The sequence below is a fragment of the Fulmarus glacialis genome, unplaced genomic scaffold, assembly GCF_000690835.1.
Source record: "Fulmarus glacialis isolate BGI_N327 unplaced genomic scaffold, ASM69083v1 scaffold12166, whole genome shotgun sequence".
Classification (NCBI taxonomy): domain Eukaryota; kingdom Metazoa; phylum Chordata; class Aves; order Procellariiformes; family Procellariidae; genus Fulmarus; species Fulmarus glacialis.
Genome location: NW_009218843.1, coordinates 30,122 through 46,166, shown reverse-complemented (window position 1 = coordinate 46,166; position 16,045 = coordinate 30,122). Strand labels below are relative to the sequence as shown.

Sequence of the window (16,045 nt, the reverse complement as noted above, 5' to 3'; positions counted from 1 at the left end):
TTCATAAACCCATGCTGACTGGGCCTGATCACCTGGTTGTCCTGTACATGCCGCGTGATGGCACTCAAGATGATCTGCTCCATAAATCTTCCCCAGCACTGAGGTCAGACTGGCAGGCCTGTAGTTCCCCGGATCCTCCTTCCGGCCCTTCTTGTAGATGGGCGTCACATTTGCTAACCTCCAGTCAACTGGGACTTCCTCGTTAGCCAGCACTGCTGATAAACGATGGAAAGTGGCTTGGTGAGCACTTCTGCCAGCTCCCTCAGTACCCTTGGGTGGATCCCATGGGGCCCATAGACTTGTTTGTGTCTAAGTGGTGTAGCAGGTCACTAACCATTTTCCCTTGGATTATGGGGGCTTCATTCTGCTCCCCATCCCTGTATTCCAGCTCAGGGGGCTGGGTACCCTGAGAACAACTGGTTTTACTATTAATGACTGAGGCAAAGAAGGCATTAAGTACCTCAGCCTTTTCTTCATCCTTTGTCACGATGTTTCCCGCTGCATCCAATAATGGATGGAGATTCTCCTTAGCCCTCCTTTTGTTGCTAATGTATTTATAGAAACATTTTGTCTTTTACAGCAGTAGCCAGATATAATGATATTTGGGGGAAAAAAGCAACATTAACTACCTTTCTTTCTTCCATGAAATAGGTGTTCCTGTCATCCACTGCAACTGAGTACAGCTCTCTTACTATTGAACTAAACAAACCCATAAAGAATGACTTGGTCCTTGACCAAACCCAAGAAAATCTGTATGTGATGACCACAGACAAGGTAATATGTCCTGCTTGCATTAAGGACCACATCTGCTTTCACTTTCTCTGCAACTTCACCTGAGATTTGTACGTTTCTCAGTCGTTCCTGGAAGTTGCCCCATTTGGCGACTGTGTGTATGAAGACCTTCCTCAAGTCCGAGCTGATGGACTTGATTGTTGTGACTTGGAGAATTGTTATATCCTTGATGCGTAGCGATTGGGAATGGGAAGTGAGTTCACCTCTAAAGCTCTCTTAAGGGGTCTGTGAGAAGGATGAAGTTGAGATGTTTGGCACCAGCACACCATGGGGTCAGGCAGCCCTCGCACTCGGTGTGGTGTCTGTGGAGTATTGGTGGATGCTTTAGCTGCCATCAGTCCTTTTCAAGAGTACTTCAGGATTTAGGATGCTGGCACCTGACATGATAGCATTTACACATTTGTAAAGCTGCCAGGAGTTTTGGGGGTCTTGCTGTCAAAAACTAAGAAGCAACGGAGAGAATTACAACTTTGGGAAACACTTTTGGTCGAGCTTCTGCTAGAACCGAGCGAGTGCAGCAGGAAAGGTCAGACCTTGCTACAAAAGGCACAGGCAGTGTCTTTTAGGTTCCCCTTCTCTTCCCCAGTCTCTTCTAGGTTCCAACCTGTGCTGGCAGGTGAGGCACAGTGGAGGTTTGTAAAGAAAGGAAGAAAAAAAAGCAAGTAGGACACGAGAGGGATGCCAGATTTCTCCACCTCCAGCTGTAACCCTCCTCTGACACTTCTCCAGGACGGGGTGGGTGACAGGCTGCGACCATCGGCAGCACTGACAACGACACAGAATGGGACGGCAGCAGTAACACGGGGAGAATGAGGGGGGCTGTGAAAGGAGAGTATTTGGGGAAAACAGTGCGAGAAGAATGTTCTTTCTCTATTTTGTAAAAGGACTAATATAAATGCCTGCTGCGGGAATGTTATATTCTAGCTGAAGGTTTTCAGGCTAGAAACCACATTGGAAAAAGTGCCATTTAAGTGACTGATAAAGCATTTAATAATATGACAGTGTGTGAGAGACGTTACTTCATTTTTTGGGAGGTAGTTGATACTTCTCATTTGGCTTCTGTTGAGATTTGGAACAGAACTCCAAACTTCAACGTTGTCCATAAAAGCCTGGGCAGCCTGGCACCCTGTTTGACAAGCTGGGACGTTGCTTAAAAGCCGTGAGGTCCCCACCAGGCTGTGGTGTGAGCTGCTGAGCAGTGTAAGGAGTGGCAGCAACCTTGAAGGAAGACAAGTTTTCTGGTAACAGTCTGCTTGAACTGGTAGAATTTAGGAAGACCACAGACAAATTTTTCAGAGAAAATTTGCAAAAAAAAATTCTGTCTTTACAAAATGTTTAAATTTAGAAAGCAGCAAATTTCTGCCAAAGAAAGGATTTCAGTTTAATCTTTTCCAAGTAGTTCTCATAGACGCTGCTGTTTCTGAATAATGCGAATAATAGTTTTCTTCTACAAAGCCTGTTCAGCTTAAATATGAATAACTAAAGTTGGGAGCTCTGTAATGGCATTGCATTACTGTCATTTCCAGGAGTTAATTTCAATGAGCAGTCCCACCCACTTTTAGAAGCAGATAGACAGGAGGAGAATGGAGGCCTTCAGAGCTGGGAGAGACGAAGCAATGGGAGAAGAATAAAAGCTGAAACGTGCACTTCTGGGTTAAGCACACCTGGGAGTTATGGGAATGGAGATATCAGAACCCTGCCCTGGGAGTTAAAATGGTTTAGAGTTATTTAAAATAAGGTAAACAATAAAGGGCAGGCTAGCTGTGCTGATAGGCATGCTTAATGCTAAGCTACTTGGCAGATGAAGCCTGCCTCAGCATTTGGAAATGAATTGCTTGGGCTCTGTAAGCACTTGAGCAAAGTCAAAGTGATGATGTGGTGGGTGATAACTTGAAGCAGCCTTTAAAAAGAAATCAGATCGAGAGAAATACAGGGCAGAACGATACAGAGGTTAAGAGTCATAGTGAGAAATAAGCTCTTGCTTTCCAGTTTCACTTCTCCTCCCCCTTCTCCTCCCAGCTTCTGCTGCTGTGTCAATAGCAGTGGATGGCTTGGAGCAAATGCTTTCAGAAGTCATCCCCCTCCTCCCCGCTTTGCTCCCAGAGCTTAGACGGAGAGCAGGAGAAACCCCTCACAGCTTCTTGGGGGACTTGAAAGGAGCGTACCACCTCTGCCATGCTCACGCTGGTTCGTTACAAGTGAACATCACTGGTAGGATCCCAGATTCCTTATTCCTATTGGGAGGAAAGCAGAAGCCTGTGGCTGTCACTTACCACGATCACTAGCTTGTTTGCTTGTTTTAGCTTTTACCAGTCTCTGTGATTAAGACCGCCAATTAGAAAATCTCTAAAATTAGTTTCTCTGCATTTTGAAGCTGGCTGTAAATGGAGCTGCTATTGTTTTTAAATCCATTAAGGTTACACAAAACTGTAGAGACGGCAATCTCTAGGGCTTGTTTCTGCCTGCCAGAATTATGAAATAAATACTTTGTCATAAAAAAAGCCATTCACTGGATATTAAATTAGTCATGGGTACCAGTTAGTGAAACAGAGTGCCAGTAACTCAGCTCCAGTTAGGTAAGAATCTGAGGAAGAAGAGAATGCTGAAAAGGTAACCTCTGTATTAATAAATGCAAGAAAACTACCCAATATTGACATTTTCCTTAACTGAGTCAGACTGAACTCTCCGAATGTGAAAGAAAAGGCCAAACTCAGACTTTCAAAGTAGCTTTGTAATTGCCAGTTGTTTCAAATGAGAGGATAAGGTAGAAAAAAGAAAGCTTACTTCTCAGAGTTACTGTTGCTAGACTTTTTGCGCTCTTTAAAAGTAAAACATAGTCATCAACAGGAAGACATATGTCCCGTTCCTCTCTTGCATCATTTCAGCAGCATAACTAAAAGGAATGGTTGTGTGCTGGCTCCTTTTTCTGTGCACCAAAGAAAGACAAAATTGTTTATTCTCAGCACCAAAGGAAATCAAAACCAGAAGCCATATATTTACTGGGGGACTGAGACATGAGAACTGATGATGCTCTTTTCCCTGCTGCTTCCTGTCATAATTATTTCCATTTTCTTTCATGAATGTATTGCATGATGGAGGGTTATGCGTGGAGAAGTGCAGTAACCTGAAGCACCTTGGCTCTCTCACACTTGCAGACTTTCTGAGAGGCCTTCTGGCTAAAAGTGCCACTGACGGTCACATTTCCAAACGATTTCATCTCCATGCTAGCAATATGGAGGGGAGGATATTCAGTTTAAAAAAATCATCTAGCCAGTACCAAGTTACCCTTTCAAAAGTGTTTGTCCGGCAGTAGCTGTTACTTGAATTCAGAGAGCAGTTCATGCAGTTGCTCTTCTGCAGTGGCTGCTGTAATGCAGATTTCCAGAAGTAATGTAACTGGAGGGACTGAAAAGCTCAATTTTTGGAGACTTGCTTATGGTTCTTGAGTATAACAATGTCCTACATTACTTTAGAGAGAGATTAGAGAATATTGGAGAGAAAAAGAGCAGGAAAAGTGTGTAAATTTGGACTTTGTTAAGGGGGGATAACCACATTCTGGTTTTGTATGGATTTTCTTAAAATCAAACTGAGCTCTGATCATAATGATACAGGGTGAAGTCTTCTGCTGCCACAGGCAATGGCACTGTACAGTCCTGCCCACAAACATTCCCGTCTCCTTGTGCCTTCTTGAGATCCCTTACGGTTTGCCTTACTTTCGGTTCTCCAGGTGCATCGGCTACCTGTGCAGGACTGCCACAAATATTCGGACTGTGAGAAGTGTACTCAGGCGAGGGATCCGTACTGCGGCTGGTGTGTGAGAGAGGGCAGGTGAGTGCTGCTGGTGTTTTCTCAGGTGCAGGCAGGGGAAGAGCTCAAATTTTGACGCGTGCTGTGTGTTACTGCTCAGCATAGTGATCCTGGCTTTTTGTACTCAGCCTTACGCTCCTGATAGTGATATAATTTTATCACGCAGACATTGATACCAATCTTCTGTGCACACGAATAAGTCCCCGTTGACTTCTGCAGATTTGATTAGTTTGGGAAAATGTATACTTTTCTACTGGTACTGAAAATCAGTATACATATTCTAACTGCATGTTTTATCGTTCTCTGAACTGTACAGTCAAATGTTCTTCCAGAAATTAAAAGAGTGCTCCCTATTTAAAATTCAGAAAATATAGCATATATTTTAAGTAGAGCAGGAAAGTGTAAAACAGAGTATAAAAGAAAAACTATTCATGTCTGAAATAAAGTATATAGCTCAAATGCCGTTTTCATATAAATGTCATCTATCAAGATGTGTAGCTACACTGAACCCTCACCTAACTGTAGGAGAGCAGAAAGTGGCATTTGGCTGGCTATCTGCAGAGGTTAACTGAGTTAATATTCAAACACATGTAAACTAGGACAGCACTGAACAGTTCTGGAATGTCTCTTCTTTGCAGTCTTCATTGATTGGAGTGTCGAGAGGGTCCTGCAGCTCTCTTTTTGACTACTAAGTTAATTAACCCCTTGGCATGAGCAATTGGGAATTCGTGATTCTAAGTACTCACTGTTGGAACAAAGGGGCTATTTAATTATAGTATGCAGATGAATTTCAGGCTTCTAGCTTCCTGTCTGAAAATGTGAACTATCATATTAAGTTACCTATCAGCCTGATGTGTAGCATAATATGGAGCACTGCAGAGAAACTTATGCGGTGCGTGCAGATTTATGTAATATACTGTAACTCTTCCAGGCTGGGTTTCAGTTGCTGTGGATGAAACCTGGGGATTTGGAATATACACCTCGAACTCCTCCTGGACTGCTGGGAGTTGAAGGCCATGTCATATATCATAAAAAAGGCAATTTTCTCTAGATTTCCCTTCAGGTTTCTCGTGTGACCACTGACCTCAATATCTCAAAGTATTAATGGTCTCTGAGAAGAGGCAAACATGAATTTTTGCATTTGTTAGTATTTATTTCCAATGATGAAAAAAAAGTGTTTAATTTCTCATGTTTTTCTCACCTGCAGCAAGTTCTGTCTCATGATCACACACAGCACTTAATAGTGTGTTTAGGGATATGTTATATGAATGTAGACTCTGTATGTAAATCATATCTTTAAGGGTAGGGTTGACAGAACTGTGCAGCAACTGCACTGTGTTAAAGCCTCTGACAAGTTACTAGTCTTCTGCTACAGCAGCCAGAGATCCTACAGCATTTTCTCCTAAACTTTGCCCAGAATGGAAAGAATACGCATGAGATTGTCCCCACACGCACACTTCAGCAGGCTTTTGTAGCCACATATGCAGCTCCTGCACTGCAGCATCTCTTCTTTCTGTCCTTCCTGTGAGCTGGGAAAATCTCCCAGTATTTTTGGTGAGGCTGCACAACTGCTGTTGTCTTCCTGTAATGGTAACGGTGCCCTGCCAGAGAAAGGTCTTAAATAGTGGCAGAAGTTAATGAAAACATTCACTGCAAAAGTAACATTTCTAGTGCTACAGTGTCACAGGAGCTCTCCACAAGCCTGTGTGCCCCTGGCAATACTCCTCTATTGCATTTGTACTCTAATGCATTAGGTGTCTTTACTGGCAACAGATAGCTGTCTGCCACTTGACCTGCAGAATGCCCACTCATTCAGGTGTTTGTTACATATTACAATGAAGAAGGCTCCATTGCGTGATGGCTCCTGTGCTAAATGTGTATGGATTTGGGTTGTCTAATCCAAGGGGGTGTCCAAAATATTATAGGTATATGTTTCCCCACTTGCTTTTGTCGTCTCAAACCATCAATACTTATTCCTCCACTTATTCTATTAAAAGTTCTCTATTAGCAACCTGAATAGTCAGTATTAAAGCAAATTCCCAGTCATCTTGTGTTGTAATTTCAGTCTCTAATCCTGAAATTGTTGCGTAGTTCAGAGAAAGCAGAGTCCAGCTATAATATTGCTTTGCTTTGGTTTTTGTTCCTGTTCTGTCAGGTGCACAAAGAAGGCAGACTGTGGAACAGCTGATAAGGAGAACCACTGGTTGTGGAGCCCAGGTGGCACGTGCATGACTATCATTAGTGCAGACCCTCTAAATATGAGTCGCAAAGCCCCTGCAAAGGTATGACTACATGTTCTTAAAGCACATTGATGTGACTACCAGGAAGATGAATATCTGCATTTCTTTATGCACAGTGGTGACTAGGAATAGGATAGTGGTTTGGATATCTCAGTCTCTGGCATTTCGCACAGTGCTCTGTCTTGCCTGCTATTTTTGCAGGTTGCAGTTCATGTTTTATTCTAAGAAATGCTGTTTTTGACCTTCTCTGTAAACCAAAATGATGCACTAGTATGGATGATAAAACACTTACACTTATCTGAATATTATGAAAGTGTTGCACAATGTTGTATAACCCATAAAAAGTAATTGATAGCAGAGATTCCATGCTGCCCTTTCAGCTTACTTGAGCATAAACTTAAGTAAGCAGTGAAGCCATAAGCTGTTGCTTTAAAATCAGCAGTGGATTTGCCTACACAGCGAAGTCTGGGTACGCAGAGAAGCTGCAGAATGACTCTGTGGCAACAAAACTGAGTGCTCAGAGTGTGACCAGGGTGTCATAGCTTGCTCTAACTCCAAATGGAGCATGCCAGTGCAGACTGAGGGCTTCCTGGGGGTGCTCAGCAAGTAAAATCAGTAAAATGGCTTTTAATCCCTCATAATCAGAAAGAAAGAGACTTTAATTAAAGTCAGTTTAATTCCATTCCTAAATGATGTAAACAGCATTGTGTTAAGGCCGTTTCTATGTTGAATAAAAATGTTAGTAGAGTGTAACTAGTCCACTTAAAATCCACACCTTCTTTTAGTTCAGATCTTGTCAACTTGTGTTGACAAGTATCTGGTGTCTCACATCAGCATCTGAGGCCAAAATACCTAAAAACCAAAACCAAACCCAACTTCAGATGAGCGTTTACATGCTGCATGTATACTGTCATTAATGCCGCTGTCTCCTCATGATTCCTTTACTCACCAAACAACATTGCAGCTCATAGCATAGTGGACCGGTTTCAGTGTGAAAGGGATGATTGTCATTTCTACTGGCAATACAAAATGGAAAAAGTTAAACTGTATAATTAACACACCTGAAGCATTAAATCAAGGACAGCATCCAAAATTTCATTTCATTTTTTTCTTCTTTCCTTGCAAAGTTTTCCCATTTTATTTAGCTTTTAGTTTCTCACATGCACTCTGTATTGATAATTTCCTCAAGGAAGTTAAGATCTCATCGTTACTTTTTCAGAAATCCTTTTTCAGCAGTAATGATAAATCTCAGTGGGTTTCTTGCATGTACATTGAGTCTTGAGGAAGCCACTTTTCTGTTCAGCCCTTTTGAACTCCAGCTTTTCCAGCCCATCCAGCCTTGGTTTCATTATTCATTAGTAACATCTAAGGTTAATGTAATTTTAATTAAATTTGTCGGGATTTAAGTGTTAACCACTCTGTTTACTGTTGCTAAACTGGATGCTGAGGACAAGAATAAAAGGCTTTGGGTGTGTCTGTACAGACATTTTTGTTCTGATCTAATGCATTGACAGGACAAGAGGTTTTCCTACCAGTCTAATTCAACATAGACCAAGCCTGGAAAAATTGGTAGAGGTATAAGAAGAAAAGATTAGCAAATGGGAAGAAATAAAAATTGAAAAGGAGAACCATCTTCTGTGATACTAGCCAAAATACCACCACTGGCCAAAAAAAAAAGAGCAGTTGAAATTCTCTGACCATAAATCTTAATGGGTCTTTGTTCACTTCTTTAAAATATTTTACCCTTTTAAAATTTCATTTCCAGGTGGAACTGACTGTAAGTCCATTGCCAACTTTGACTGAGAGTGACCAGGTTTTGTGTACATTTGGTGAAACAACCCATTACGCTCAATTAAAAAAAGGGGTTATTATCTGTGATCCGCCCGATATAATTCCTCCAACACCAAAAGGTCAAGGTAAAGAAATTTTGCTACCCTCCATGTATAATAAGAGGAAAGAACATAGCCTGCTGCTTCTAATGTGATGCTCTTATATGAGCTGCTTCCAAGTTTTTTTTAGCTCTTCCAGTTCCTTTCCCCAAATAGCCTATTGCTGAACTTTGTCCGTTCAAACATTTGGAAAAAAAAAGGTTTGCTCAAACTTCTTCCATTGTTGTATTTACAAGCTGTAGCATTCCCAGTGTTTCTACCAGGAACTTGAAACAGGAGCTTGGCAGAGGTCTAGACACAGAGCCAGGGAGGTGCTATTCTGTGTCCCAAACAAACAAAACCCAGCTTCTCTAATCTTACCCTAATCACTCCAAGTTGTGGGGCCAGAAGAACTGCATATGCTCTTCAGATGTGAAGTTTTTAATCTCTGATGTCTTAGTTTTGTTCTAGTCAACTGTAGTTCAGTGGCTTGTTTTCTAGTCCATGTCACAAGGCTGTCCTTTCTCTCATAAAGCCTTCTGCCACTTCTACTATGTGCCATCCAGCTTCTGCAATAGTAAGTCCAGTGGAAAAATATGTGATCATATAATTAAAGACTGTATCATTGTTCTGAACCACTGATTATATGCTTACAGTCTGTTGCCAACCATAATTCTTGTGCTATTTCCTAGATAGTGCTTTATGCACGCTTAAAGTTCATACATCTTGATGCATAAACACATGGAATAAAACTAGTTATACAGCACTGTTTATTATGTATCAAGTTTAAAAAACAAAGGAAAAAAACAAAAAAAAACCAAAAAACAGGTGCTCTTGCAGCTTGCAGAGGTACCCCTGAGTGTAACCCTTTTATATGTATCACAACAGCTTGTGAATTGTCAGAGCAGTACTTGGAAGCACTTTTTAAGAATAGTTTCAATTCTCTTAAGGCTGAAACAGGTCAAAATCCAGTTTTAGTTGCAGGAAGAGTAATGATGTTAAAATCTCACTCCTAAAACTAGCTGGGGTGTGTCACGGTATCAGATTATGCTAAGTGTTAAAGCAGCACTCCATTATTTAGGGCCAATTCACATTCCCTAAATATTTTGTAAAGCAGGACATAAAGCAACGGGGTTGATAAACATGACATCTTGATGTCTTCTGGCGTAAAATGTGAGACTAGAAACCTGTCAGGGATGGCATTAGAGTAACTAAGTCACCTAGAAATAATACGCCTCTCTGAGTTGGTTAGACAGGGATCCATCTGAAAGGATGTTCAAAAGTAATATAAGGATGCTCAGAAGCTAGGCAGACACTTCAGCAGAAGGCAGGCAGTTATGAACACAGGCAGTGGTTCCTGGCAGCATGTGACAAAAAGTCCTGAGCCATCCACTTACTGTTAAGTAACCCTATTGAGTTTGGAAAAGTCTGGGTTACTTTAGTTGCGGTTGGTTCCAAAGGGAATAGGACATTTCTAGAGAGGCAGGATGCTTTTTCACAATCTCGTCGTTAGGAAATCCCCTGGCATTCCTACCAGTCTGAAATATTCAAGGGGACCCAGTGCAGGCAAAGGTGATTCCAGCCAAGCAGCTTCTTCAAAGAACCTGTTCAAGGAAAGCAGAGTTTGAAATTGCCCAATAGCTTGTGAAATAGCTTATCATAAGGGCTTAATGGTTTCTGCAAAAGGTATTTCAAACAGCTTTGCTGAGGAAAGCACCCATTTCTGACGATAAATTTTCCACTCTTAGTTCAGTAATGATCCAGACAAGAAGTACATTTGTGGAGAAACCATGTACAGCAAACTGAAGATCACAAGTGCCTGTGGTAACTTAGCGTTGCAGGCACTGTTGGGCATTAACCACAAAGATCACTTGCTTTAATTCACATGACAATGACAGTTTTAATCCACAAATGAAACAAGTAATTTTACATGCAGACATATTAATATTTAAGAAAATGTTTTATTTAAAATGACTGTTCTCGTGGCAGTTTTCATCTGTGTTCAATTACCTCCTTATTCAATTTTCCTTATTCTTCTAGACTCTTTAAAATTCTAGCATGATGATAGCACCTCTGAGAAACACTTCCGTAAAACAAAGCTATTCTATAATTTTGCTTCTTCCCTTTATCCCATCTCTGTTTTTCTTCTGACAACCATGTGCTGAAAAATCTGCAAAGCTTAAAAAGACAAAACAGAGCTTATAAACCTGAACCATAACAGGTCATGAGATCCAGAGTGTCAACAATATAGTTAAATATTTGCTTATGTCCTGTAAAATAATAAAAGTATTATCATTGTATCATTCGGCTCAAGAGCTAAAGAATTCAACAATCACTTAGATAATTTTTTTTCTTTTGTGATAGATCATGTTTCAGTTCCACTTCAGTTAACCTTTGGAAAGAACAAGATATTTTTTGCATCACATACTTACCCTTTTTATGACTGTGAAGAAGCAATGAATCTTTTTGAAAATCAGCCGTAAGTATTTCAGCTTCTTAACTTAGGTGTTTAGATCCTGTAGCATGGTGTTTCAGGTAACTGGCAGCTGAGTTACTCAATCATTTCATAATTAAGCCTTTGGCACTCTCAAAATTTGCCAGGGTCCAAATCCTTTTTCTTACATTTAATGGAGTTGAAAAACGGTTGAAGGGCTCCAGATGAGCTGGTAACATAAACCATGTGGAATGGGAATTTTCATGGCACGTATAATTAAAGGCCAGTTCATTGGATTGCCATTGCAGGTGAGCTCCGTGGACATGTGCTTACCTATTTGCTCCCTCAAATGTTAGATTGTTGCTTTGGGTTGCAATGCGTTCAAACAGGACGATCAAAGCTGACCCTGCCCCCGTCATCTGCCCTGCCCGAGATGTTGCTGCCCCAGAGAAGGCACAGCCAACCCAAACCCCACTTTGTTCCATCTTATGCATGAAGGTTGATCTAGATCATTTCCAGTCCTCTCAGACTTGAATCTCAAAGTTTGTGCGAGATGCTGTGGATTTCTGATCCTTGTTCAAATATTTAAGGGAGAAAATAGCTTTTTGGGGTTCTTGAACTGTTCTTACTATGAAGTTTTCAGCTTAATATAGTAAGGACACTGTAACAGATTGATCTACCTTCCATGAATAAAGATGGAATTTCATGTACTTTTTTTGTCAATGGGGGAAAAAGCCTGACAGTTTGTCGTGACTATCATGTTATATTTGTAGATGCTATTCCTGTGCAAGCAATAGATGGAATTGCCAGTGGGACTGGAAGAGACATATCTGTGAAGAGTCCTCTTCAATACAGGATGTGATTAAACAAAATATGGTAATGTTTAAAAATAAGATTATTAAGTTTTTATTAGAACACTTCAATATTTTCTTTGCTTTTTTCTCTCATACCAGTTGGTTGAATTAGAGATTTAAAAATGATTCTAAAGTTAACTCCAGAAGTGTAAGATTTTTCTTTTTAGTGACAGTGCGGGGGTGGGCATTTAAGGGTGTGATTGAGGAGGGGCAGTGAGACTGAATAACTCCTGAAAGGATATTTTTGTTCCTTTTACTATTTTGCTTCTATGGGAGGAACAAGATTTCAAGGCTGGGAAAGATAATCACCCACAGCTTTGACATATGCTGCAGTCATTTTTAGCATGTCTAATTTGAAAGGGTGTAATCAAATCTGTCACTGTATTTTAAGCATGAAGTTCTTCAGAACAATCATTCCATTGTCCGAAGGCCATCGGAGCTTGTTTTGATAAGACCTTTTATTTGGAATAACGTATAAAATGTTTCTCTCCCCAGGAAGAAGAATGCCCGCAGTTTCTAAACCCTAACCCTCCAATAATACCTATGGAGTACCGAACAACGGTGTATTTTGAGGGAAGACATCTAGTTTATTATCGGGTAAGCAGATTAATTCAAAGCTAGCTGTCATTTGAATTCCACTTAAACTGCAGCCACACCCCTAAACTAAAGCATTAGTTTGTGTTCCTTGGAGATGCTGCTTATAATTGTTTTTAAAGAAGGAAAAGAGCTACACATTCAAGTTTGGTATAATATTGGTTACTGTGATAGACAGAATACCAAGACAGAATCAGAGCTGGACAAACTATTTTAACTACTAGATGTGGGGGGTTTTTTAAAAGAATGTAAGTTGGACCTACTACTAAACACTTGACAATTATTTTTCATCTAATGAAATGAGAGGAGATATAGGAATTGTGAATGTTTCATGTCTTTTTTCTAATTAAATACTCACTTTTTTTTGTTGTTCTAGAATGACATCACTCAGTGTGCTTAATTCAGTTTTCAATTTTCGAACAAAAGAATGCACTCAGAAATCAAATGTTTCTTAGTTTGGATAAAACAATCTTTTGCCTTTTTTTTTGTGTTGTGTGTGACTATCAAACCAGAAGATCAGGTATTTTCTCAGTTGTAGCAAAGGCCTCTCTTTCTCAGTACTTGCTTCCAGAAAGTAAATTACAAAGCTTCTAAGAAGCCAGAGTTTGACTCCAAGCTTTTGATTGTTTTATAACCTAGACAATGCCTAAAATGTTATTGTTAGTTTGATAAAAACGAAGCTTAAAAACCACTTCTTAGTTATTAGTTTTGTTCTTAGTTTCTATTGTTTGTTTCTGTGTTGTCTTTGTGTAAATGGAATTGATGATAGATACGCTGGAGATTGCATCGATTGCTTTAACCAGCCATCTATCAATATCAAGGGAAAGAAGGCTCTTGGGTTTTGAGGGTTTTTTTTCCTTTGCCAAATTGAAGTACTCTATAGCTTACAAAGTCCTTCTATCACCTCTGCTATGCCTGCCAAGGGATGGAAAAGGGTAAACAGATCTGGAGAGTAACAATGTAAGAAAGGTATTCAGAGAAGGGTAAAAAGCAGCCCGTAAGCACTACAATCATATGAAGACCATGCTGTGTATCACTACACTGTGCATACATCAAGACCATGCTATACAAACGTATGTTCAAAAATAAACATTTTTGCTTGAAGACCTTAAAATAAACAAAGAAAAGCAATTTGGTGATTTTGATCTGTTCTCTGAGATGCCAGGACTGGTCCCTGGTAGGATGTCTGGCAGTGTGCAAGGTGTGGGACACAACACTTGACATAAAGACCACAGCTCTCTTTGCTAAATATGGAAAAGAATTCCAGAGAATTTACTCACATTTCTTTTGTTTAGCATTGTGAAGAGCTGTTTTTCTGCACAAGAGGAAAATCTTTCCCTGCTCCCTTGATATAAGTGGAAGAGCCCATTCTCTCTCAAGAACAAATTCAGGGCAGATGCATAATCTAGATGCTGAATTTGACTTCTATAGGACCCTTTTCCTCCAAGGAGGAGAAACAGCAGCATGAATCCAAAAGCTCCTTCAGCTAGTTTATCATTCTGTGAATAAGCACTTTAATCTTTCTGAACTACCAGTAGAGGAAAGGGAAAAAAAATGCTTCTGCCTTTTTTTTTTTTTTCCTGTGAGGTATCAATTACATTTAACAAAGGCAGACACATCCTGTGGATTCAATGCTTTGTCATGGATAGCAGTGTTTAACAGTTTGCCTACAGACCAGACCTAGTATGCATTTATTTAACTTGAAAGTGGGAAGGCTTGTATGGAATTCAAGTCTCTGTAAGAAGAATGCATAGGCTCTAGGCCGGAAAGATGCTGGAGAGCAATGAGTGTCAAATGATGTCAGAATAATTTTTCTTAGGTGAGAACGATGTGGGAATGTCATCTCTGTCATGGGAGCAGCCCCATATATCCTGGTACAGAGGTTCATTTTTAAGCCAAATTAATAATGCCTTCAGTGCCAGGGCTTGAATAGGCACACACAGTTACTACAGCTGTATACACAGACCTCTAAGTGTATGTGAAAACAGACAAATAAGGCATGAAGTAGTTGTAATCATACAGGCACTCATGCCTGTGGGGTCATGCTATCTGAAGCAATAACTTGGTTACTGAAAGTTCATTTGAGTAAGGGCATAGCTTACACTCAGCCTTTGGTAAACATCTCATGGAGGGCAGGGTGGCTCAGGAGAAGCCATGGATGGATATTATGTAGAGGTTGGCCTGCAGCCCAAAGGCAAAATAGCATGTGGCTTCCCATGTGAAATGATTTTGCCACAGGATATGCTGGGCATTACAGTGTGTTTGGAGGTAGCAGTCATGAAGATATGAGGACATTAAAGGTCTCTATTGGTTAAACATTGGTATATATCCATTTTCCTCCTAGTTTCCTTGCCTAAATTCGTGCTTAGAAAAAGTTGATTAGCAAGAATGAATATTCTGTTGTCACTTTGAACTGCTAGCTCTATTATCTTGGTTTAATCTGTGCTTTGCTTAAAGGGTGACTAAGTGCACTAGCCAGTATCATGCATATAAGCACCTGTGTTTCTAGGTGGAGATTAGCAGTGAAGGTTTGGGCTTACCCAGTGAGTAGGAGATGTGGATGGCTTCTAAAACTGCTCTTGTAGAACTGAGGGTGGAAGAATAAGCTCACACTTTCTGTATGCACCTCTTAACTTGTGAACACTTACAGTACAATGAATAAATCTCCTCGTGAGGGCTTCCGCTGGAGGGAAATAGGCTAAAAGAGGAGAAGCTGTTGGCTGTTTTTCTGCCCCTCCTTCCTCTGAAAGAATTTCAGTCGGAAGGAGAAGTAAATCAAAGCTGTCGTTGTTCTCTTGGGAATAGTCTCATCCAGGATAAGCCCGTGAGAGGGAAGTTTAGTACTGATCAGTCATATTGCGTGCAACTTCTGAGAGGCATTCTCCAACCGAGTTCTTGAAAGACTGGCACAGTAGAAGAGACAGGTGTACCAGCATCAAGATAAGCTTATTAGCCCTCCAAAGATTTTTGTTGAAAAAGTAATTTCCCATTTGGGTTTGTCTTTGTCATGTGTGTCTGATATGTAACCCACTTCCCAGTGTTTGCTACATGTCTCTTCTTGCACCCAGACTGCTGAATGTGAGCTCTGTGGCCTTCTGCTCGAGAGCCTGGTATAGCAACTCCTGATTTCAGTTCGCTCCAGGTGGCAGCTGTCACGCACACCAAAGCTCCCCTCCTCTCCCAGCGCCTTCTGTTAAGCATGTGGGAAAGCCTTACGCAGCAGCAGCAGAATTTGAACACTTTTGAAAATGTCTCTTCTTGCACCCAGACTGCTGAATGTGAGCTCTGTGGCCTTCTGCTCGAGAGCCTGGTATAGCAACTCCTGATTTCAGTTCGCTCCAGGTGGCAGCTGTCACGCACACCAAAGCTCCCCTCCTCTCCCAGCGCCTTCTGTTAAGCATGTGGGAAAGCCTTACGCAGCAGCAGCAGAATTTGAACACTTTTGAAAAATATATG

At 40.8% G+C, this 16,045-nt stretch overlaps 1 protein-coding gene across 1 annotated transcript in view; it reads left to right on the top strand.

The window, feature by feature from the left end:
• The window catches only part of LOC104078518 (plexin-B2-like), a gene marked incomplete at its 3' end in the record, with an annotated part of 50,228 nt that overhangs the window by 5,079 nt on the left and 29,104 nt on the right, over positions 1-16,045 (top strand). Inside the window, exons 3-9 of the mRNA XM_009580172.1 lie at positions 652-774; positions 4,520-4,620; positions 6,755-6,881; positions 8,605-8,755; positions 11,072-11,186; positions 11,915-12,017; positions 12,491-12,592. Of these exons, the coding sequence (XP_009578467.1) occupies positions 652-774; positions 4,520-4,620; positions 6,755-6,881; positions 8,605-8,755; positions 11,072-11,186; positions 11,915-12,017; positions 12,491-12,592 (822 nt within the window). The remainder of the gene's footprint in view (positions 1-651; positions 775-4,519; positions 4,621-6,754; positions 6,882-8,604; positions 8,756-11,071; positions 11,187-11,914; positions 12,018-12,490; positions 12,593-16,045) is intronic.